The sequence below is a fragment of the Capsicum annuum genome, chromosome 6 (assembly GCF_002878395.1).
Source record: "Capsicum annuum cultivar UCD-10X-F1 chromosome 6, UCD10Xv1.1, whole genome shotgun sequence".
Lineage (NCBI taxonomy): Eukaryota > Viridiplantae > Streptophyta > Magnoliopsida > Solanales > Solanaceae > Capsicum > Capsicum annuum.
In genome coordinates this window covers 140784557-140810096 of record NC_061116.1, presented here as the reverse complement: position 1 = coordinate 140810096, position 25540 = coordinate 140784557, and the positions used below count along the sequence as shown (strand labels likewise).

The 25540-nt window shown below is 32.1% G+C and overlaps 2 protein-coding genes across 4 annotated transcripts; one reads left to right on the top strand and one right to left on the bottom strand.

Moving 5' to 3' along the window:
- The first annotated feature begins 206 nt into the window (after nucleotides 1–206).
- Nucleotides 207–11023, top strand: LOC107853098 (protein NPGR2). Of its 3 annotated transcripts, none has more exons than XM_016698111.2 (6): nucleotides 207–544; nucleotides 1343–1608; nucleotides 3035–3287; nucleotides 3577–4793; nucleotides 4993–5146; nucleotides 10324–11023. In XM_016698111.2, the coding sequence occupies exons 2-6, from the start codon at nucleotides 1357–1359 to the stop codon at nucleotides 10638–10640; spliced, it is 2193 nt and encodes a 730-aa protein (XP_016553597.1). In that variant the 5' UTR covers nucleotides 207–544; nucleotides 1343–1356; the 3' UTR covers nucleotides 10641–11023. The 3 variants fall into 3 exon arrangements, with proteins under 3 accessions (XP_016553597.1, XP_047270857.1, XP_016553598.1); XM_047414901.1 differs by having other exon boundaries at nucleotides 244–544; nucleotides 1439–1608; XM_016698112.2 differs by lacking the exon at nucleotides 207–544 and adding an exon at nucleotides 562–694.
- Nucleotides 11024–12191: 1168 nt separating this feature from the next.
- Nucleotides 12192–16489, bottom strand: LOC107853101 (putrescine N-methyltransferase 2). The gene is made up of 9 exons (XM_016698114.2): nucleotides 16096–16489; nucleotides 15345–15421; nucleotides 14723–14845; nucleotides 14502–14606; nucleotides 14307–14379; nucleotides 13869–13940; nucleotides 13543–13738; nucleotides 12559–12688; nucleotides 12192–12465 (listed from the first exon to the last, which is right to left on the bottom strand). Exons 1-9 carry the CDS (start codon nucleotides 16325–16327, stop codon nucleotides 12409–12411), a joined length of 1065 nt encoding a protein of 354 aa, XP_016553600.1. The 5' UTR covers nucleotides 16328–16489; the 3' UTR covers nucleotides 12192–12408.
- Nucleotides 16490–25540: the final 9051 nt, after the last annotated feature.

Here is a 25540-nt window from a genome sequence, read left to right as displayed (position 1 = left end):
TTAGTTACTTCGAAATTGTTATTTCATCTAAAATAAAAATAACACTATAATTATAAAATAACTAATTCTTCAATCAATTAGCTAATAATTTTATCCTCGATTAAATATAGAATAAACTCATTCAAAATTAAATGGTAATCAATTATCTCTCTTACAGAACAAGTCCTTAAAATTAAGCTTCAAAATTTATGTCCAAAGGCTAACATAAAAAAATAGCTACAAATAAGAAAATAATACTGTAGTTGCATTGTGACTTTCTGTGATAAAGAAGAGAAGATTTTCAGGGTTTGTTGGGTGTCACATTTAATGCCCTCACTACTTCTCTCTGACTTTTGAAACTTCTCTTCTACGCTTACCACTAAAATCCATACACAAGCAACTTAGGAAAAAAAAAACAATTTTCTAAAGCTTTGGATTCTTTGGGTTTTGGGGGTTTAACTCAGTCAAGAAAATCAAGCAAAAAGCTATAATCTTTGGAAGAAAAATGGGTAGTGGAGACTTTAATATCTTGTGGGCTCAGTTAATGCTTTTTACCAATCAAAAGGTACTTTTTGTGCTTTGATTTAACCTTATCTTTCACTGTTTGAAGTTGATTACTTTCACCTAGTTGTGTTATACAATGGGTTGTTAGTGAACTTTTCTTGATTATTAGTTAAATGCTTTCGTGGTTTAGCTTGACTGAGTCTTTGTTTGGGTAATGTTGGTTCTTCCCTTTACTGGATTTTGCTTACTTTTACTCAAATTCATTATGTTAGGGTTTCACAAAGACTGGAGATTTTGTTTCATTTGTTGTTTTAGGGTCTCTAAAGTCTATGATATGCATAATCTTGGTGCAGCATTTCTTCAAATGTATAGTTTTTTCTATTTGGCTGTATGTGAAATCAGCACAATTCTACTGAGATTGAAATTGACCTGCAACAACAACAACAACAATAACAACAACATACTAGTATAATCCCACAAAGTAGGGTCTGGGATGGGAGGATAGAGTGTACTAAGACCTTACTGTGACCTCAGAGATAGAGAGGCTGTTTTCGATAGTTCCTCGGCTCAAGGGAAATTATAGTGCAATGCAGTCCAGAAAAAGAAGTAATATAAGTACAAGAAATGGCAGATTGAATTTGACCTAGTCTTTCTCTTTTCCTTTGTCAATCAAAGTAGACTTTTCCTTTTTTCTTAATGATGTATTGTAATGCCAGGTTTAATTTTTTGTTTTTCGTGATTTCTTCTCTTATAATGTTGTCTGCTGAATAAAATATCTTATCTTCATTTACTGAGACCGATTCATGTTCTACTTTGGGTTCTGATGTGTTTTGTGAACTTTTATGATTCAACATTTCAGCGTAATGAGACAGGATGAATGTTAAGTATTGGGTTTACAAGCAGAAAATTAGTTTTAACCTTAAATTGCGAAAGATGATGAAGTGCATTTGCTCAGGGGAGCAATTAAGGATTGAAGATATTATTCCATCATCCGAGTCTCTTGCAACTCGGGACTATTCAGCTAGTGGGTATTCGTCGCGAGCCGGTGATGACGCCAAGGCAGACACCAGTAATATAGAAGAAGCAGAATCATCACTTCGTGAGAGTGGCATTTTGAATTATGAGGTTGGTTCCACAAAAGTTTACATATGATAAAGTTTTCTTCCCTTTTGATCCCATAAGGAAGTTGTTTTATTACACATGCTGGATACTAGGGAATTTTTCAGTTGATAACGGCAAATCTTGTTTTATTACTCCCTCCGTTTCGAAATAAATGAATTGTTGGATTTTGGCACACAAATTAAGAAAAAAGCATCAAAGACATAAATTTCCATTTTTACCCTTGAAGTCTCTTTTACCCAAAAAAAGAAAAAGCTGTAGTCTCTTTTGCTTGTCAAATCATAAGGGTAATTTTGGAAAAAAATTCAACGATTCACTTATTTTGAAACACCAATAAATACCCCAACAATTCATTTATTCCGAAATGGAGGGAGTATTAGATAAATCCAGGGGTGGACCTAAGGCTAATTTTTAGGTGCTCTGGCACCCGCTAAATCCGAGGCAAACTGGGTATAATTATATAAAAAATGTATTAAAATTGGCATAAGGTTTAGAAAAGACCTAGTAAACCAAGAAGATAGATGGGCTTCAGTTTTCAGGTGGAACTTTAAAGCTTTCGGCTTCAATGTGTGTTCGGACTTCCCAGGCACCCACTCGAAATCCTGGGTCCGCCAGATAAATCCCATCACTATACTGGTTTTGGGCAAACTAAGATTTGTTTTTTGACTAAGGCTAGAGAAGAGAAGTCCCTTCTTTGTATGCATTATCATGTGTCATTCTATTCAAGTATCGCTTGTAAAGATTTCTTTAATAACTGAAATGCAATTTGCGGGCTTTATACTCGTACTGGGACACTGTTATAGAGTTAGTCCTCTTAACTCTCTTTTAATGGGCATATGCGTGACACATGTTACCTGCCATGTGTTTTGCTTTCCACTGTGTATGTTGTCTAAAGTATACATAATCAGACATATGATTTGGTAGACATAGTAAATTTTACATAATTTTTGAAATAGAGTTCATGATTGCATACTTAAAGAATTAAGGGGATGGTTCAGTAGCATGTGAAAGGAAAATTGAATTCACAATGGAAGCACGGCAGGAAACAAGCTGCTCTACATGAAGATTTTTAAAAATATATGAGACTCAGTGATCTTCTTATATCTCAGCATGAAGTTGTATGTAATGCTTTTGCCACTTTATTTATATGAACAAGCCCTGTCTTCACTTTCCACTCTTATGTAATGGTATGATTATATTTTAACTTGTAATGGATCACTAATATCATTTTAAAGATGGAGATGTCCATCATATCTATGGAAATTAACATGGCGTCACTGCATATTGATTTACAATAATGTTTTCAACATGTCTTCCATTTCCAACGTGAAAGACATTACTCACTTCAGTTCCTTGCCAATAAATGCTCTTGACTGCTCAACTTCTATTTCCTTTCATATTCTACTTGAGGGCTAAGATACTTTTATTTTAGGAAGCAAGAGCATTGTTAGGTCGGCTTGAGTATCAAAAAGGTAACATTGAGGCTGCTCTTCATGTATTTGAGGGAATAGATATTGCTGCTGTGGTTCCCAAGATAAAACTTTCCATTGCAAGAAGAGGTGAGCTACCTAGGCGGAATTCACTTAGTGATGCTATCCCACCTATGTCAATGCATGCAGTAAGTCTGCTCTTTGAGGCCATTTTACTCAAAGCAACATCCTTGCAGGCTCTTGGGAGGTTCACAGGTGCTTCCTCACCTTAATTAGCTAAGCTCATAGTATGTGTTTATTCTATTGCATTATCTTCTTCCTGGGAACTCTAATTTTGTGTTTATTCTATTGCATTATCTTCTTCCTGGGAACTGTAATTCCACCAACTTTGTTGTGGAATATTGAGGAATGAAGATGTCTGCTTGGGTATTTTCGATACACTGTCATGAAAACCTCTATCTGTGCATGTTTGTGCTTCTTTAAGTCTGTTCCTGCAATATCGGTTGTTATTGGGCATTAAACGTTTCCTTTATGACTTCTGCAGAAGCTGCTCAGTCATGTGCAGTGATACTGGATACAGTTGAGTCTGCTTTGCCAGATGGCTTACCTGAAAACTTTTCTACTGATTGCAAATTGTTGGAAACGTTGAACAAGGCGGTGGAGTTACTTCCTGAGCTGTGGAAGCTAGCTTGTGCTCCTCAAGAAACAATTTTGTCGTATAGAAGGGCCCTGCTTTATCGTTGGAATCTTGATGTGGAAACGAGAAGCAAAATAGAAAAGGAGTATGCTGTATTTCTCTTATACAGTGGCACTGATGCAGCCCCTCCTAATCTTCGTGCTCAGGCAGAAGGTTCCTTCATACCTAGAAACAATATAGAAGAAGCTATTCTGCTGCTTCTGGTTCTTCTAAGAAGATACATCCTCAAGAAAATCGTATGGGATCCATCGATCTTGGATCACCTCTGTTTTGCATTATCCATTGCAGGTGAATTTAGGGCACTTGCCCATCAGGTTGAGGAGTTGCTCCCTGGAATTGTTGTTAGAAGACAGAAGTACACTGTCCTTGCCCTGTGCTATTATGCGGAAGGTGATGACATGGTCGCGTTGAATCTGTTAAGGAACTTGATGAATTATAGGGACAATGATAACGGCATATTTGAGTGTGTCCTTGCTGCAAAAATTTGTGTAGAGTATCCCAATTTATTGGAAGAAGGGATTGGGTATGCCCGGAAAGTGCTCCCAAAAATTGAAGGGAAATGTAATGAGATGGCTAGTGTTACAAAATGCTTACTTGGTCTTCTGCTCTCAGGTCGATCTCGTGCCATCATGTCTGATTCTGAGAGAACGTTAAGATTGTGTGAAGCTCTTGAATCACTTGACACGGCACAAAAGATGACTGGAGGAAGAAATCCTAATGTTCTTTTCTACCTTAGTTTGGAGAATGCAGAGCAGAGAAAGTTGGATGTTGCTCTCTACTATGCAAAGCAGCTGTTGAAGTTAGAGGGGGGTTCTACTGTCGAAGGATGGCTTCTTGTAGCTCGCATTCTATCTGCTCAAAAGAGGTATGTAGATGGGGAAAACATAATTAATGCTGCACTAGAAGAAACAGGAAAATGGAATCAAGGAGAACTGCTCCACACTAAGGCTAAACTACAGATTGCCCAGGGTCATCTGCGGGATGCCGTGGAGACATATACTCATCTTCTTGCAGTACTCCAGGTTCAGAGAAAAAGTTTTGGAGTTCAGAAAAAGTTGGTAAAGGTATGGTTCCTTGCAATATGAAATATTAACTTGGACAAAAAAATTCTCATCTCCAATTCTATTTGTCTTCTTCAGGCAGGACATTTTTGAATGTTCAATCTAGTATTCCGTAAATTCCTGACTTTAGTACTTCAATTTATCCTTTTAGTTTTCCATTTTTCCTCAGTCGAATTGTTTATTTTGCCCTTTGAACCCACAGAACATGAGAAACAACAGTAGAAGTTTAGAAATGGAAACATGGCATGATCTAGCAAACGTATACACAAACTTGTCTCAGTGGCGTGATGCGGAGGTTTGCCTAATCAAATCTGAGGCTATCAATCCTTATTCTGCTTCTAGATGCCACTCTGCAGGTATTACTTGCTTAATTCACTTATCTTGGCTTATGTTCCTAAACTTTTCTAATAAGATGTCTTGTGGTGTGTAGATATAGGGTTGAAGTTGTGAGAAATATAGGAGAAAAATATTATTGAATTGTTGTATCTAAATGATTACATTGAGACCCTATTTATAAACACTACATTACAATCCTTTTTCAAGTAAGATTTTGTATACTATTCCTATTCCTACTCATATTCTAACGCTCCCCCTCAAACTGGTGCATACAAGTCATATGTACCTAACTTGTTACAAATGTAATTAATATACAGACTAGTGAGTGGCTTGGTGAAGATACCTGCAAGTTGATCACTTGACTTCACAAATTTTGTAACAATATCTTCAGAAAGTATCTTTTCTCTGACAAAGTGACAATCAATCTCTATGTGCTTAGTCCTCTCATGGAATACTTGATTAATGCAATATGAAGGGTTGCATGATTATCACATACAAGTTTCATCTTATCGTTTCTCCAAACTTTAGTTCTCTTAGCAACTGTTTGATCCAAACTAGCTCACAAGTTGCTGCAACCATTGCTCAATATTTTGCTTTCGCACTAGATCGAGCAACCACACTTTATTTCTTACTCTTTCAGGACACCAAATTACCTCTAAAACATAATATCCGAATGTAGAACGTCTATCAGAGGGTGATCCTACCAAATCAGCATCTATATATTCAGTGATATGCGCATGGCCTCGATCCTCGAAGATTAGTCCTTTACCCGGAGATGACTTTATATATCGCCAAAATACGAAGAACTGCGTCCCAATGACTATCACATTGGGAAGTCATAAACTGACTTACAATGCTCACAGGAATAGAGATGTCAGGTCTAGTCACTGTGAGATAATTCAACTTTCCAACCAACCACCTATATCTTCCAGGATCACTAATAGATGCAAGATTAAAAGGACAGCCAGAGGCATAAAGAACAGATTCTAGAGTGAAGAAGATAGGGGTTTGGGTTGTCCAACTCCTCCTGGTTTTGTTCGGACCCTTTTGGCTAAAGTAATAGCAAGAAGAGATTGTGAATAGACAATATCAGACAGAAGTGACTTGTTACTGAAAATATAATCAGAAGCACCTGAGTCCACAACCTATGATCCAAAGGTATGAGATTGTGTAGTTGAGACTATTTGGTAGAGATGTATGCTTACTTGCTCGATACTGAAGATACTCATGATATTCCTTGTCATATAAATACACCCGTTGATCACCTGGGGTGTTAGACTGAGCAACATGAGCATTTTTAGGTGTAGACCATGCAAAGAAAAGCATATTCCACGAGTATGTTCAAGCCTATTACAATAACTGCACTTAGGTCGAGAATAGCATACATCACGAGTATGTCTAAGCGTTTACAATAATTACACTTAGGTCGAGATCTTCCAAATCAACCTTCCCCTCGTCGATTTTTCATGGACTGTGACGTTTGATTTTCTGATCTCCTCATTAAAGGTTTAGATTTAATCATAGGATTAAATTGAGCAAAAAAGTCACTCACCAGAAAATTGGTCAGTCGCCGGAAAAAAATTGAATTTGTTTGCCGGAAACTGGCTAGAATCAAGAAATAGCTAAAGGGACAGCTTTGGAATGAAGGGGCGACTTCACTGTAAAAGAAAACTGGCCAGAAACTAGCTGGAATCTATTACACGCGCCGGCGCGTGACACGTGTAATGCACAGATCTGAGGCTTCCGGCGGCACGTGACGGCACATGGATCGCCGGAACTAAGATTCGATCACTGGGGTTTGCTCGCCTGGGTGTTTCGCACCTCGGGGTAGTGCTGGTTTTCACGCACAACACTTATAAAGCAGACGAGGGCTCAAATTAGACTTGACAAGCGTCAGAAATTGAAGCATGGCGACTGTCTTATTGAGTTTTCTTCCCAGTAAGTTTCTCACCAAAGCTCTAATACCATGTGAGAAATGTAGGAGAAAAATATTATTGAATTGTTGTATCTAAATTATTACATTGAGACCCTATTTATAGACACTATCACACTACACTACAATCCTTTTCTTAGTAGGATATACTATTCGTATTCCTACTCATATTCTAACAGAAGTTGATTTAGACCAAATCGTTTTTCCGTTCTTATTTATCTGGCACTGGGCAATATGACTCAAGTAGACAGTCTCATCGTCAATAGATGTTGCCTAGGAAATGCAAGAACTCCTTGTCCAAGGGAGCGGGGCATTCACACTAAGCTTGCAAGTTTAAGTATTCTTAAGTTCCCTATTTAAAAGCAGAAATGCAAGTAAAGAGCTACAATTCGATACAAATGAACAGGTATAATGAGCGGAGAGGTTATCCAGTCAACGTGTGAACTGAGAAGTTTTGCAAAACAAACCAATTGAAGAGGAATTTGGTATTCTGTAATTAAATTTTATATACTGAGCTTTAGATTGTGATCTCTTATGGCCAAAGCGGGTTTGATCACTGCTGCTTTATGCGTATCTGCAAACCTATAAAGAAAATCAGAGAAACAATGTGCTCTGGTTTCTTTAAGTCTTAAATTATTATCTTGAAATGGACTTGCACTAGGATTACCTAACTGCCGCATGTATCGGCTATTGATCCAATAGAATAATATGCCACCTCTTCTTTTGTGTGTAGCTTGTCATTGAGATTGGCGATTGTAATGTACATTGTGAAGTAATCTCATAGACCTGCATCAAACACTAGTTAGAGAGTATTTTTTCATCTAAAAGTTGATTGGATAGGAGTAGGAGGCTTGAAATCACAGTTACCGGTTTCAAAAAAAATAGGAGGCTTGAAATCTGGGAGTGATTCAAATTTTGTGCACTCTTTTGTTTTTTTCTACACTTAACTCATTTCTTCAAACTGTATCCTTATCTAAAGGAAAAAAAATGAGAAAGAATCCACTGGATTATGTTGTTGTCTGGCTCTTTTTGATGGACTAATGGCTTTAGCGTTTGGACTAACAAATACATTATTTCTTGCTAGTCTCATGCTGTGGATAACAGAGGTTAAATTTGTAAATTAGATAGGATGAAAAGCTTTATATGGAATAATGGGCCTCTCATAGTCTCTATTTGTGAATCTGCATCATAAATACTGTTTTTTTAGAATAATACTTGTTGCCTGAAGTTATATCCTTGCAAGAATCTATTCAATAACAATTGTGCCTCAATCCCAAGCTTCTTAGGGTTGACCATGAATCCTCGATTTCATAAATGCTCTGTTTGGCTCCATAATATTCAATACTCCATACTTGTGGATTATGGAGTATTGAACTATTAACGCTAGGTGTTATCTAATCTAGTGGTTATATCTCTAATATACTAAGAGTCTTCTAGTTGGTACCACCAACACAAATTTTCAACTTTCATTATCTTCTAAGTTCTATCTTTTGATAGATCTGCCTGGTTAGTGAGATATCATTTACTATAACTTCTTCCATGTAATATTTTATCTACCATTTCATCTTTTAAGACCTTCAATCATAATGTAGTACATCAAAGAACTGTGCATCTGGAGCCCTACATAACATGTTGCAAATCCATATCGAGCGGCATTCTCTCATTTAATCTCTATATCTTCTACTTGCTCCTTCTGACGGATGTGATCATTTATGCTCATTTCTAATCTTGTATGAATGTGCATCCATCATTACATTCACATATCTGCAACACTCACTTGAGGATATGGTGGGCTTTAGAGGCCTAACCTTCACTTTCATACATGTTGAAAATTGCTCATTTACTAGAATAATAAGTAGTTTAGTTGTAGGAATCGTTGTTTCAATTTAGTTAGATAAGTTTAGTTAAGATATTTTAGGTTTTTGAATTTTATTCAGCTGATTTTTGTTTTTAGGTTGGTTATTTTGAAGCCCTCTATGATTAACAAATGTTATGTGACAATTTCAACCATTTTTGATCTTGTTGCTGCTCCACCCTTTTTAAAAACTCTTTCTTAATCTCTGAGTTCATTCTAAAGAATCATTTTCCAACCACTTTTAACTAATATTGGTTTTTAGCCTGATTTTCAAACATGGCAAGCAACTGTATTTGAATGCCCCACAAATTTTCACTGGTGAGAACTATCATATTTTGTCAGTGAAAATGAAATCATATTTTGGAACCTATAATATTATAATTTTATAATTTTGAAACCTATAATGAAATCGTATTTTATAATGGAAGATCCAAGCTCACAAACATTCCCAGCAAATCCCATCATTGTCATATTATAGCACTTTCAAAAGAGCTTTCAGACAAGATAGGTTATTAGGGTGTTTTTATGCAAAAAAACAGTAGTAGGAGTCATGTTAAAAATTGTGCAAGTTCAAAAAAAAAAAAAAAATTAAAAGAATTCAGCCCCAACCGCTAAAGCATATTGAGGAGGAACGATAATTTTTATATTGCAGCAACTGAAGCAAAGGAGAAGTGTTGAAAATTGCTTCTGTAACTGTTGATTTACTAGAATAATAATTAGTTTAGTTTAGGAGGTGTCTTTGTTTAAATTTAAATTTAGTTTGATATGTTCAATTGAGATATTTTAGTTTTTTGAATTTATTTTGCAGATTTCTGTTTTTAAGTTGTCTATTTTAAAGTCATCTGTGCTTATTAAAAGTTTAGGAGACAATTTCAACCATTTTTAATCATTCTGCTGCTCCACCCTTTTTTAAAAACTCAACAACATACAACATTGATGGCCTTAAGGTCACTCAATAGAATTTGCCTTTCACTTTTGATAGAAAGATAAACAGTCCTGTGGTGCTCTTGCATTTCGACATCCCAATTTAATCCTGTGTGTAATATCTTTATCTATTATTTTATTTTCCTAAAACATTGAGTTCTATATCAAAATTGTCCACATTTAGGTAACCTTAATTCCATTTAATCTTACCTCAACATCACTCTTATCTCACTAGCAAAACATGCAGTGTATTGGGTATGTACTTTATCTTACTCCTACTTATCGTAAATCCTTTACTCTTTAAAGTGCTTCTCCATAACTCACTTTTGCGTGACACCCAGATTAATCTGTATGCATCGATTAATGTTGGAGGTTAAGTAAAGAACAGGATTTTATTTCATGCTTTCTATCTTGCAATTTCATCATCTTTGACGGTGCTCTGAGCCAACTTCTGAAAGGCATCATTAATGGTGGTCATTTTGCAGGTTTACTCTATCAAGCTAGGGGACTTTACAAAGAAGCCCTACAATCTTTTCAGAAGTCTTTAGACATAGACCCCGGCCATGTTCCGAGTTTGGTTTCCACTGCTATTGTTCTTCGACACCTTGATGGCCAATCATTGCCCGTCATGAAAAGCTTTCTGACTGATGCATTGCGGCTTGACAGAACAAATCCTTCTGCCTGGTACAATCTTGGATTGGTTTACAAAAGTGAAAATGGTGCATCTGCAATTGAAGCCGTGGAGTGTTTTGAGGCTGCTGAACTTCTCCAAGAATCTGCACCTGTTGAACCATTCAGATGAGTCCAATGATCGTACATGTTTTACCTGCCATGGAATCATCCCACGTGTAAAGTTTTGCAGCTCCATAATACAAACAGGGGAGAGAATCGGAAGCAAAAATATGTCAGCACTATTGTGGCCTGGTATTTAGCAGCATGCATGATATTAAAGAGGATGAATATTAGTGATGTTCATAGAGAGCTTTTGCTATCCTGTAAGTCCATCCGTAAGCATTTAGATTTTTTCATACAGAAGTATGAATATGGATGGACTTGTTCAATTCCTACAGAAGTTCTCCAATATGTTTCTATCTTTAAAGTTCTTTTGTGGGAATGTGGGATGGAGCTGTAAATTGTAATGTACCCTTCTAATTTTCACGAGAATATATTGATCAGTTTAAATGAGTCTGATTAGTCGCTTTTTTCTATCAACGTAACCTCTGATTAAGGATGAAAAGAGCTTTACTATTTCGCCTCACCTTGGATCGCTGATGCTTTAGTAGGTGACTATCACTCTGCAAAATTCTACATGAGATTTGATTAACTGCTTCAAAATTTTGAGAGTAGGGCAAATGTTACTATAAAACTTGTGTCACTAGATCATCATCAACTGCTTAATTCTTTCTAATAGTAGAATTTTCAAAGTATAATTAAAAAAATTAATTTACTGAAATAGACTTCTAATAAATACTTTATCAAGTGTAAAAGTCAGTATGGATAAAGTAAAAAGAAACAAAGAGGAAGGGAAGTAACTACTTGCCCATTTCTCCCGTTTAAATTTTAGTGATCAAATCCACCAAAAGAAAAGTTGCTCCCTCCGCTTAAAAGAGAATACACGTCGTACTAAGTCAAAATAGATCATTTTTTTTTAAACGAAGGGAGAAAAAAATTGTTCCTCTGCTTTTTCCATAATATGGCCATGAGGTAGTTCTATTTCTATATATCTGCAATATTTCGTATTATGTGTAACCATATGCAATAATGATTCTCAAGTGATTTAAACTGGAAATAATACTTTTTTTGATTTCATGTTACCCTTAGATAACTAAATACAAGAGTTATATTTCCAGAAGGGAAATGGTCCGCGCGGTCATAAAATTCCTTAATAGATACGTAAATTATTTTGTTCTAACTCAGAGAATGAGTTAATTTACATAATTCACTCATAAATCAATTAAATGGACTCATTTTAAATAAAATATTTTAGGACAATTTCAATAAATTTTAGAGCAAGCGCATGATGCTGAAATTTTTACACAACAAAGTATAGGTGATTTTGTCCTCTTAATAAGTATAAAAAGTGGTTTTTTTTATAAGTTATGCAAGGAACTTAAGAAATTAAGGTGCAAACCATTAAAAATAATAATAATAAGAGAAGACTGTAACTTGTAAGCCTCAAATGAGGATATCTTTTTTTTCTTTGGTAGTACCAAATGAGGATACCTGTTAAGAGTGTAAATGAAAATTACTCAAAATGTTTTCATACTTCAACAAGCAAGCTAATTATGTCCTGGTTCCTTTTCATTAAAGAAGAAATAAAACCAAAAATCATGAGATGTGCAGCACAGCAATGCAAGATGTTAATTAATGTGATTTTATATATAACCACGTTCTCATAATTCTCGTGCAGTTTTACACTTCTGGTGGATGATGGCCATTCACCATTTTATTGCATTATTACATTTTATTTAAATAAATTGCATAGACATAAGCAGCTTCATTATTTCCCCATACATAATCAATCTAAGTACAATAAATATACCATAAAATCATCATTATTTGTTAAATAATCAAGACTCAATCAAATCCTTCGCGAAGGTTGGCAAAATAAATGCTGATTTATGAATCTGAAAAGAAAAAAAAAGGGTTAGTTGACAGATTAACAAAAGAAAAGACATAAATCAAATTTAAGAAAATTATGCGTTGATATATGTAATTACATCAGAGTTGTAGAACTTCAAAGGTCCCTTGAATTTGACATAGCTGTTATCATTGTCAATAGAATTCACTGGATTCTTGAAATTAACTTCAGGTCCCTCAGTAGCGCAAAGCATGTAACCAATTACACCACTGAAAATCAAATAGACAAACTTATTGCTAGCAATGTAACATACATTAATACAAACGATTATAAAATTAAAATGAAAAAAAAAGAAAAGTAATTTTAAAAAAAGCTCTCTCAGTCTATACTCAAGACACAAATTATAGGTGTAGGTTCAAATGCTTGTCTTTATTTAATTATTTTAATTCCCTGATCTCGACGTAATATAATAATAATATTGCTTCCTGTCTATATTATGCGTAAAGTAAAAAACATTATATAATATGGACCGACAAGAGTACTAAAATAAGCTCTCTACATCTATTTTGGGAATGTCCTACATTGATTTGGATGCAATTTTTAGTGAACAGTTAACCATCTATCGTATTTAGCTAACAGTGACTAACATATTCATTTGTAGCTGAATTACTTTAATTTTGAGCATATATGGAGGTGAAAATTGTACTAGTTAATTTCATGGTAATACAATAAATATTAGTAAATTGTTAAAATGGGCAGGGGAACGGAATGTTTTCTAGGATCTCGACATGCTTCTTTTATATAAGTCCATAATGCTGGATATTAATAAAATATTTAACCACTCCAAGAGCGTTTAATAATATTTTAAAAGATTAATAATTGTGGGTTTTACCAAAAAAAAACAATTGTGGGTCCGAAAATACTCTTTAAAGTACTACTAATAATTATATACTCCAATTAATTTTTATATTAGCTATGAATAAGAACAAAGAGGAATTTCCCCATACCGAAGGCTACAAGATTTCTGACTTCTGTTGGTTTTTTCAATCGTACATAATAATTATTAGAAAAAAATTTAGGTGAAATTAAAAAATATTTTTTTTTAAAAAAGACAAATACGTACGTAGGGTAAGTAGGAACTGTAGTCCATGCATAATTGACAGAACCCTTAAACACTTGGCGACAATTTGCAATAATTTGCTTAATTATATGCATGTGAAGCCAAATGCTCTCTGCTTGCGTACACATTACTCCTCCTGGCCTTAGCGCTTTCGCCACTGCCTCGAAGAATGGCCTTTCGAACAAGTCTTTTGCTGGACCTGTACATTAATAATATACATCAAGTTTAAATTTTATATATTGATAAATAATAATATATTTTTAATGACAGGAAAAACAGAATAATTATATGCTATAATTGTTATATTTTCATGTTGACAAATAAATTACCGATAGGATCAGAAGAGTCAACAATAATGGCATCATAGTATCCAGGTTGAGCAGCTTTCACAAATGCAGCTCCTAACAAGATGATCGGAAAATAATTCAGAAATGAAATATTAGAAAAGGAAGAGGAAAATACTCCCTCCCCTCCATACCCTTTTACTCGTCGACTATTTTAGAAATAAATTTTCATTTTTACTTGTTAGTTTTAACATAGATCCAGAAAAGAAAATTATTTTTTCTATTTACCCATAGCATTGATTACTTGTTTCTCAAATCATATTCCAAGACCTAATACTAAACATCAATTAATATATAGGGATAGCGTGGTAAAATAGTCATGTCAATCATTTTTACTTTCTTAATGAATATATTAAGTTCAAATATGACAACTAATAAACGGAGGGGTTTAGAATGCAATTAAAAATATAATTTTGTCATTACCATCGCCCATAACAAGGGTTACTCTAGGATCATCAAATCCTGCTGCTAGGTATGGGAAGAACTTTCGAGATACCTATTGAAGTAGAGGAATATAAATATATAATTTGTTTTAATATTCATGGATAATGATAAATTAAAGAAAATCTACTCTATATATGATCAATCATGTATAATTATAATTTAAATTAGACTTACATCTACAACTACATCATCGATCTCAACTATATCAATTTTTTCGATAGTTGAATAACGAGAGACCTCAAATAATGTGAAACCAATCCCTCCACCTATGATTAAAACCTGAAATACACACAAAAAATTAACACACTCTACTCTATGTAAATACATTATTAGTGCGTTCTTCTAAATAAAATTGTTTTCATTTCTTCTTGCAGAAAAAATAATTAGATATTAACCTTTTTGGGGGATGGAATGGAACCAAGTGGGAGATGCACAATCATCTCAGTGTATGGAAATCCACCATTCTCTGTGTGTTGAATTGCCCCATCCAATGTTAACACCTTCCCATACGTTGCTGACTGTCCATATATTAAAAATTTAAGCAATATTGTTACAAATCATTTCACAAGTTTAACATATTAGAGTTGTACGGGTAATATTGGAAAAAGAAAAAAATATTTTCTTAAAACAACAAATATTTTGAAATAACTATTTGTAACATTATAATCTTGCAGACATACATTGCATTTGATTGACAATTTTCTCAAGTGGTTTTTATGCTACTCTCTCATGTTCTATTCACTTGTAACTGTAGTATTTTGCAGGTATTTTAAGAAAATATTAGTAATAATAAAAGTTATTTAATTTGATTAAATTGTCTTTTTTAATTTACTCGGGTCCCCATGTTTTTAATTTCTTATAAAACTTCCTTAGAATCGCAAGGGTGAAAATGGAAGATGGAATAGTTAATTTTGTTCTTAATTTTTAATACGATAAATATTTTGAAATAATTATTTTTCTAATTTTTTTTTGGTAAACATTACAAGTAAATAAGGTTGGAGAAAGTATATGTTTTACCTCAAAGAGCATAACATCTTGATAATCAGATTTTCCTTGGAATAGTAACTTTTCAATTTTAAGTGAAAATGCTTCACCTGCATATAGTTTAATAATATCAATGGTTAAAGACTAACTATCATTTTATATACAAATTGACCTTTCATGAAGAATAAACAATGTTATAAGTAAGAGTAATATTTAAGTAAATGCTCTCTCGATATACTTCCAGAGAATATTTGTCTTGTGCAATAATGGTAAAAGGAAAATGGGAAAAGACCTACCAATAAATCATCAAATTATTACGTGTAACAAGAAGTAACAGTCCACAACAAACATGATCAAGGGGATACTGGAGTAAATAATCTACTATAATAGATTAAAATCTACACGAATTGGATGTGTAAAACCAATTAAAACCGTGCATTTAATAGCCCGAAAATAAAATATGTTATCTGCTATAACTTGTACAAGAAAATACTCCATTCGTCCACTATACTTAAAATAGTTGTTCACTTTAAAAAGTACTTGTTCAATTTTAAAAATTAAGAGATAATTTATCACTTAAGTCCCATATGCTTTTACTATTAATTATAATTAGTTTCCAAACCATTGAATTTCTTACATACAACGGGTGATATAGTTAGATTGTCATTCTATTTATTGCTCCGTAAGTGGCCTGCCAGATCAATGATGAATGAATAAAAATAGACGGAGGAAGTACCCTGAAAAGATTTACACTATTAGGATGTATCATAGTAAGATCACTAACCTGGCCAAAGTGCGCTAAACTCAGAAAACCAACCAGGTTTGATAGAGTTATACTCTACAAGCTTATTTTCATTGTCATGGGAGTGGGAGTTGCCATTAACAATATTCCCATTGCCATGGGAATGGGAGTTGCCATTAACAATATCGCCATTGCCATTGCCATTGCGAATGCTGCCATTTTTCATGATAATTTTAGTGGTGGTACCATTGTTGTGGTTTCTCATCACCTCCATTCTTCAAAGTTCAAACTATAATAAGAGAAAAACTACTATTATTCTATTTGAAGAAATTAATTAGCACTCACAAGGCTTCTTCGCTTTTGGCCTGTCTATTCCTTGAGATTGCATGTATATTTATAGTGAAAATTCTTGCTATATGCTAGCTTATACACCTACTACTATTAGAGGAGTCACTCGAAAATATAACAACGTGAATATGGTTGTGTTGGCATTTTGGAATTACTCCAGGCCTTCTGTCATATTCTAGGTGACGTTATTATTGTTTGAGAGTTAAAAAGGATTTTTTCTTTTACTACATTTTTTTATATGCCTTTTAAAATATTTTGAATTGTTGCTCTCCTTATTTATTTTTATTTGTTCATGTTTGGCTAATGGCTTGGTGCACTACTTAAGAAATAATAAATAAAATAATAACTTTACTATATCATCCTATCATACTTATTCTAAAAATGAAAAGCCCCATTATCATACTTATTCTAAAAATGAAAAGCCCCATAATGAAAAGTTGAATTACAAAAATATCCTTCAAAAGAATTGTTAATTCTTAATCAAATGTATTAACCAACATTTTTTCCTGATATATATATATATATATCTAAAAAATTATTTATTTGATTCATTACAATTAAGAGCATCATTAATTTTCTTTACACACCCACATACCATCTCCACCTTTTGAAACGTTGATAAAGAAAAAACTCTCCAGCTCCTAATGAGACTAACGTATTCCCCCACCCCGCCCCCCACCCCATGTTTCTCTCTTTATTGTAAAAATTAAGTAAATAGATGAATACGAGGATAAATATTGAGGATAAAGGTAAGAAATACAGCCTAAGAAATTTGTAACGTCCAAGTAAATAGATGAATACAAGGATGAAAAAAGATATTGATGATAAAAGGTAAGGGATATTGATGAGGAATAAATACGAGGTTGAAAAAGAGATGTTGATGATAACAGATCTGATTAGAAAATTAGAAATGAATTCAATAGTGTAACGCGAAACAACTATTTAATAATTTTTTGTTTATATATTGTTTGTATGTATACAATTAAGTATATACACAATAGCTTATGAGTTATGAGAGTTCTATTTCCTCCTCTTTTCTCTTTTTTTTTTTTTTTTTTTTTAAATCCTTTATATAATAAGCTTAGAATAAATGTAAAGATTGTTTATATGGAAGTATCGAGATGGTAAAAGAATATAAAAAGAAAGAGAAGAAAGATTTTGGCATAAAAATTAAAGTAAAATGTGGGTTTTACTAATTTTAGGCAAACATTAGGATAACAAAATTTTAAAAAATATTGACATAAAATGTAGTAAAAGTTATAGGTGAAAATTTGCAAAAATGGATGGTGAATCATTTTGACAAGAAAGGAGGGGATGAAATATGATTTTAAACCAAAGAATAAGAAAAGGGGAAAAATAAGAAGTATTGAGATGCTAACAGAATATAAAAAGAAAGAAAAAAAATATTTTGGCATAAAAATTGGAGTAAAATGTGGGCTTTACTAATTCAAGGCAAACATTAGGATAGCAAAAATTAAAAAAATATCGACAAAAAATATAGTAGAAGTCATAGGTTTTAAATTTGCAAAAATCGAATGGTGAATCATTTTGACAAGAAAGGAGGGGATGAAATATAGTTTTAAAACAAAGAATAAGTAAAGGGGAAAAATAAGAAAGAAAACATTAAATTTTAGCCAAAATTTGTGTTCTGTTAATTAGTAGTATTACCCATATCACTTTCCTTATTTTGTTGCTTTTAATTGATATTTTTTATTTTATTCTTAATTAATAAAAAATTATATTCTAGCTTAGGAAATATATTAAATGTATATTAAATAAAATATGAAGAAATGTAATTTCTTTTTTAGATCTATTATGTGTAAAAATCATAATATCTTATGTATAGAAATGAAGATTTATTATAAAAAGTTCAGAATTTTTTTTTTTTTTTTTGTAAATATGAGTATAATGTATAAAATCAGTTCTCCCAAATAATATAAGTATACAACCATGTATTGTAAACACCTAATTTTTGACCCAAACCTAATGTTTTTATATCATTTTAATGTTCAATTAATCTTTTTTTAGGCATTTTAAATTTATCTTACTAGCTTATATTATATTTTATTAGTTTTTAATTATTTTTATTTTATTAATAATAATAAAAATAATAATAATAATAATAAAAAAACCTAAACTACCCAAACCACCCACAATTCCCACTTCTACTTAACCTCTCCCACTCTTCCTCCACACAACCCATGACAAAACATACACTATATAAACACATGCAAACATACACTAAAAAGACATGCACACATGCACTTAGAAAAAACACACACACACGGAAAAAGAAAGAAAAGAAAAAATATATATTAAACACACACACACGGAAGAACGAAAAAAAACAGAAGAGAAAAAGAAAGGAAAAAAAAAAGAAAAATCAAAGGAGAAGAGGAGAAGAAATTTGGGTTTGAGTTCGGGATCTCCGTTTGAGTTTTCGGTAATGGCATTCTTGCTTCTATACTGAATTTATTTCATCACATGGGTTTTTATCCAACTCACTATCATTATTCCATAAGTTTCTTGTGAATTAAAGCATAAATAAAATTGTTTAAATGACATTATGCATTATTTAGTATGTGTGGTTGATTAATTATGTAGGTTTTATGATTGCCATGAGTTGTACGAGTAAGTTACGGAGTAGTTATACAGTTGTATGTAGATTCGGAGTTGTCAACTAATTTTATAAAGTTTAGGATTGTTCCATGATGCGGAATTATATGCATGTTAAACTTACTAAAAGATAGCGTTCAATGGGAATGTTTTTTATGTGTACCATATAATTGCGTGTTGGAATAAGGAGAATTCGTTATTGCTAGTATTGTTTTTTTTTTTTTCGATCTTATTAAGTTCTAAGAATGTGAGATTTGAATACACTATGTTTCACGTTACCCCCCTAGTCATAGATTGTCTGCTTTATTTTTCTTTTCTTTCAAAATTTGAGACAAGATTAGACAATTCGGGTTTAAAATCAAAAGATGAGTAATGGGAGTTATCTTTCTTTTCCTAAAAAAATTTTTTTATTACTTTGAAATACGTCACCTCTTCTGGTTTCACTTGTTTGGCGGTGTAAAGTAATGAGTTACCTCAATAGTTTAGGCACTAGTTTAGTCTATGTTTTTCCCTTATTCTGCCAAACGTAAATGTATATATATATCAAGCCATGCACATTGTCTTTTTCTTCGTCTTTTTCCTTTTTTTTTTTGGCTTAAAATGGATCTGATAAATTCACTAATCAACTGTATTAAACTAATAAACTACCAATTTGTGTTTTAATTATCTTGAGTTAGTTTATTTATTTACTTATTTATTTTTTATTTGCCTTCATTTATCTCGCTGCTACTTGTCCAAGTTGGCCTTGTCTAATTGATTATTCCTTATTCATGTTGCTAATAGATAGTTTGTACTTAGGTTCCAGCACATTTGTATTGTTATTGTTATTTGTTGTTTTAGCAATTTCCAACTGATTCGTAAATACTGAAAATGTGTACTATTTTACTTTGGGTTTCATAATAATTAAGTTGGATTTAGCATTGTATTTTTACCTATTCAAGACTTATCATATCTGATAAAATAAAAGAGAGGAAAAACATATTGTAAGGGAGTGAATTCATAAAACAATGAGTTAGGTTGTTAGCCTCTAAATAATTAATATTTAAGATACAAGTGAAAGTTAACGATGAAGTTGGAAAGCCCTGCTACCGACCATTCGTTATAGTAAATTAACCTACCGTTTAAAGCCGATTGAATTGGGTTGGGTAGGTTTTAAACCCATTAGGTGCTTATTTAGATTAGGAAAATAGGGACGACTCATAAATGCCATAAAGGCGCGAGAAACGTGCCAAAATTTGTGGTGAGGCCGAAAAGTTCTACTATCGGTAAGCCACACGTCAATATAATAAATAATTTCAAAATAAATTAAAAGCGGGAGGCAAACAACTTTTAGGTTAACAAATATTATAAATCCTAAAAAAAAAAAATTAATTTAAGCCGGACGTAAGTCATTAAAGCGACCGTGCTAAAACCACGGGACTCGAGGGGTGCCTAACACCTTCCCCTCGGTCAACAGAATTCCTTATCCGGATTTCTAGTTCGCAGACGAAAAAACAAAAATTGAAGAGTCATTTCCTTTTGAATAGGGATTCAATAAGGTGACTTGGAACACCCAAACTCAATTCCAAGTGGCGACTCTGTAAGTAAAGTAATCCCTTTTCAAAACGTCACTTCAATTGAAAAAACCCATTTTCTCTAAAACCAACTCCCTAGCGGGGTTGGACGCGGTGAAAAACCGGGGGTGTGACATGTATGAAAATATATTAATTTATATATATATTTACAAAAATAAAAAGATAAAAGAAAATAAGTAATTTCACATAAAATTAAATATATATTTAATAAAATTTAATATAATGATGAAAAATAGAGGACAATATTTTTTAATTTTCTTTTATGAAAAATATTGTCAATGTAAAAAAAATTAATGTGATATTGCTATCAGGATAGATGTATGTAGTCTTTGGGCAGCTAAACTCATACTTCTCGACATAAAGTATATATATCAATGTAAAAATCTACTAAGATGACAAAAAATATTAGATTTGTATCTACAATGTAGCAGTACAATGACTATAATTCTAAGATTTTTTTTATATATATGAATAATTTTTATCAATAAAGAGATTGCAAATATTGTTTAATCAAACAAAATATTTTCTTTAAAAAAATTATAAAGTATTATGTGTAAATCAAATAATAAATATAAAATTAGTGGCATGATTGTGTAGCGATGTAGAGTTATTGGAAAGGCTACAAGAATGGAGTCAAAATAAAAATAAGCTACATTCTTCATTTTAAGAAAAAAAATATTGAAAAGGCTAATATTAAATCATAATGCATAACATGATTCTAGATTAATTAGTGTATCTTTTGAGTGTTATAGTAGGTCCATAATTTATAAAGAGATAATACATCAAAAGCCTCCTAAATTTGTTTGTCCAACGTACTTTAGTATTTAAATTTAACTTTCATTTATTTACCCCCTTAACATCTTTAAAGTGAATTAATTCCAAACCTAATGCTGACGTGATATTTTTCTTTTTTAAAAAAAATGCGTGACTTTTTTTTTCTTTAAATGGCTACTAATTAATATATATATATATAAATTCCCTCCTTCTTCTTCTACCCCCACCCCCATCCCACCCCACCCTAATTCTCCTCCCAAACCCACCAACCACTACCACCAAATCCACCACCACCAGCCCCCTCCCCCCTCCAAAACCTAACCCCAATTACTCCTCAAATTATCAAATTTGTCACCATCATTGAAGCATTTGAGTTTGCTGATTTGGGATTTAACTTTTTGGTGTTTGGGTGGTTTGAACAATTGTATAAAGTTTTGAGATTTTTGTTGTTGTTTGGTTTGGGATTGAGGGTTTTACAGTTTACTTGGTATTGTAAGGGTTGAAATCATTTTTTTTTTTCGTGTGTGTGATTTTTGTGGAAAATCAAGTGAATTGAGAAATGGCTGTTGCTCTAAAAATATTTTTGATGGAAAATGTAGTGAAAAGATAAAGTCTTGTAAGACTGAATTGTTGATGAATTCGAACTTAGAAGAGGAAAAAAATTGTGATTTATTAAAAATGGATGGTGAAAAGGAGGAGTATGAAGAAGAGATACAAGGGGTGGGAGGTGGGGGTGGAAGAAGAAAGGGGAGGGGGGGGCTTGAAGAAGAAAGGGATAGGGGCGGGGTGGGAGGAGGGGGGAGGTTTTTTTTTTTTTTTTTTTTTTAATATTGAATGATAAATAAATTAGTGGGGTCACTTTTTTTAAAATAAATTTTGATGTGGTGCTGATATAGCGCTGATGTGATGCAAGTGTAATACACTCTCCGTAGTGAGAGTGGTGTTGTATTTTAAGGTGGTATATAATCACTTCAAAAAGATTTAGGGGGGTAAATAATTATCGGTAAAGTTTAAGTGATAAAGTAAGTTGTCGGAACAAGTTCGGGGGGATTTTGATGTATTATCTCATTCATAAACTTAGTGATATTATCACGTAGAATAGTTATCATATTTATCAAATATTTATTTTCACCTTTGTTTAAGTTCTGACAAGAATTATTGTATTGAAATATTTATAATTAATTTTTTGGTACTTCATGAGCTTCTAATAGCAAATAAAAAGAAAAAAAAAGTTAAATTTAAGAGACTCAAGCATATTATTTATTTATAGCAGTCTAAAATCTATGATGCTCCGTTTATGAATTTGATTGGAATTAAAATGCATGCTTTGTTGAAATATGTTTTTAATATTTTTTTAGATATTTAATTTTAAGATTTGATCTTTATTTTTTCCGTATCTATGTCTTACATTATTTATTTTGGTACCTAATTATTTATTTCATTAATTACATATCAATTAAAATTTATAAAGTGATTTGTTTGATAGCGCAAAGTGCGAACAGATTACCTAATTTAATATAAGACCAAATTCATCTGATAAATTTTATCAGCACCTAAATATATATAGGAGAAAATCTTAAGATAATTACTGAGATTCTTCATATCATCAAATCCTCTATATTTCTGTGGCGGTGATGCTTCAGTTATTTGTTCATCATATTTTGGAGGCATTGTTTACTCTCTCTCTTTAACTAGATCTTTATATTTTAATGTGTTTAGTTTGTGTGTATATATGTATTGGTGGTGCATTCTTAATCGGCTTTTAGATTGTAGAAACAGAATTATTATATGTTGAGGACAGAAGATTTTTATAGGTTTGTGTAAATTGAGTATTTAATTAATTAATTCACCTAATTGAATTTAATTTTTTTTATTACTTGGATTTTGATGATTTCTTAGTATATGATGTAAAGTTTTTGCTTCTAATTCACCCCGATCCTCCGCGCCTCAAAATATAGTTGCCTTACATTTTAATTTTACACTTTATCAATGAGACGGTAAAAATATTCATTTTTGTATGAGATAAATTCGCTCAATTTTTCATCTAAAAAAATAATTTGTCACTTTCATTAATATAATTTTTTTATTTAAGTGAGTTGGAAACTCATTTCATTGATCATCATGTTATTGTCATGTTTAGAAATAGTACCATTTTATGTACTGATTTTCTCTATCAGGTGTAATTATTTCTTAACAAATTATATTAATCATCGTCCTCCTCATTAGTTGTTGCCTCATATGATGATCCTGAACATATAAAAGTAAGATCGAAATTATAATGCCAAGTTGTACCGGTAAAAGAGTAAGGGACAAAAAAATGTGATTACCTCAATTCTTCGCATAGAGCCGATAAATGTAAAAGAGGTTTGTTCATGATGAGTTCTGTAAATTATAATATTTATACATAAAAAATGAGGATGTTTTAAAAAACGAGGATTTTTAATTTTGTGGTGACCAATACATCAACTAAATTTGAAGATTATGTACATGAATTATTTTTGTAACCACAATTTAAAAAGTATGCCACATTAATAAGGTATAAACGTGCAAACACACGTAACAAGCCACCAGTTAATTATAAGTATTTAAATATTTGAAAATGAATAGTATTAGATACAAGGATAATTAAAAAGACACAAAACATAAATTATCTCTTGATTTTTTAAATTGGACAAAAGAGTTGAACAACTATTTTTAGTATACTCAACATATAAAGATAGATGCGAGTAATTATTGTAATTTATGATAGTATTTTTTCTTATAAAATTCTTAAATATGCAGATTTTGTTTTAATAAAATTTAAAAATTCTATGTCTAAATTTTCATAAAAAATTAGACAGTTTAACCCTCGTACTCCAGATCATGTCATTTATACTTTTGTTAGCAATGCAATTTTTAGAGGAGCTAATATTTTTACTAAACGATATGGTTTCATAACGTTTGAAAAAAACAGGACAAAACTAATTAAAGAGACATTGGACAAGAATAATTTAATTAGATGTAATTTTAAACATATTTACGCAGAGTAATTTTTTAAGATGAGGCGTCACCTTGTGCAATGATTGCTGATGATATACTAATTAAATGAAACATGTTATTGGAGGTTTATTATTATATCGCTATTTCAGGCCTTGGGGTTAGTAGAAAATGGACCTACAAATCCACGAGATATCGCGCCTATACATACACCAAGTCACCAAGTTGTGGAGTATTAATTTATTATACGCATGATAACGCACGGTTTATTTTCCAAGTTAAATTATTACATACACTATTATATGATATAGTTCTGTACAAATTTCTCTGGGAAATTGAAATAAGATACGAAAGGGTCCTTTTTTATTTAATTTTCATCTGAAGAACCCCATGTGAAATTCTCAGCCAGTATGGTGAATGGATCAAGTGTGCTGGCAGGAGGATATTTTTCTTCTTTCATTTTTTTTTCAACGATGTTCAATACTCATATATGATTCGACTAAATTTATATTCGCATCGAAAAGCTCTACAACGAATAAAGTGCTAGTTTCCTAACAAAGAACACTCGGTATCCAAAGAAATTCGAACGTGAAATTTTTGATCAAGAATGAAAGGAACTTATTACTCAATCAGAACAATCCTTAGGCTAGTACCGTAGGAGGACATTTTCTATATATTAGAAAGGATATTTTCGACATGTTAGTTTATGGGTATTAAAGAAAAGTTTTAGGGTATTAAAGAAAAGTTTTAGGGTATTAAGGTTTCTAAAATATTTTACAAGATTATTTTGTTTATGAAAATTGTTGAGTTTTGATGTTTGGATCTTATAAGCAATGGTAGAAAAAGTACATCCGTTTTTAGTTAATTACAAATTGACCAAAGTCATCGATAGACACTTAAACTTGTTTCGAAAATTTACTTAAACCCCTCAACTATGACCTATACCTATCAGACCTCTAAACCCCCCAAATTTTGATCCAATTGGATATTTTTTGACTACATGGCTCTGCGCGTGCAATACACTTACTGTAAACGCGTGAGAATTTTTTTTTTTACTAAATTACGAATTGAAATGTGCCAAGTGGCACTAAGGGGACCCAAAAAATATCAATTAAAAAATTTATATTTAAATTATTTATTAATATAATTTTTAATTATTATAATTTTTTAATTCTTTTTTAAAAAAAGCACCCCACCCC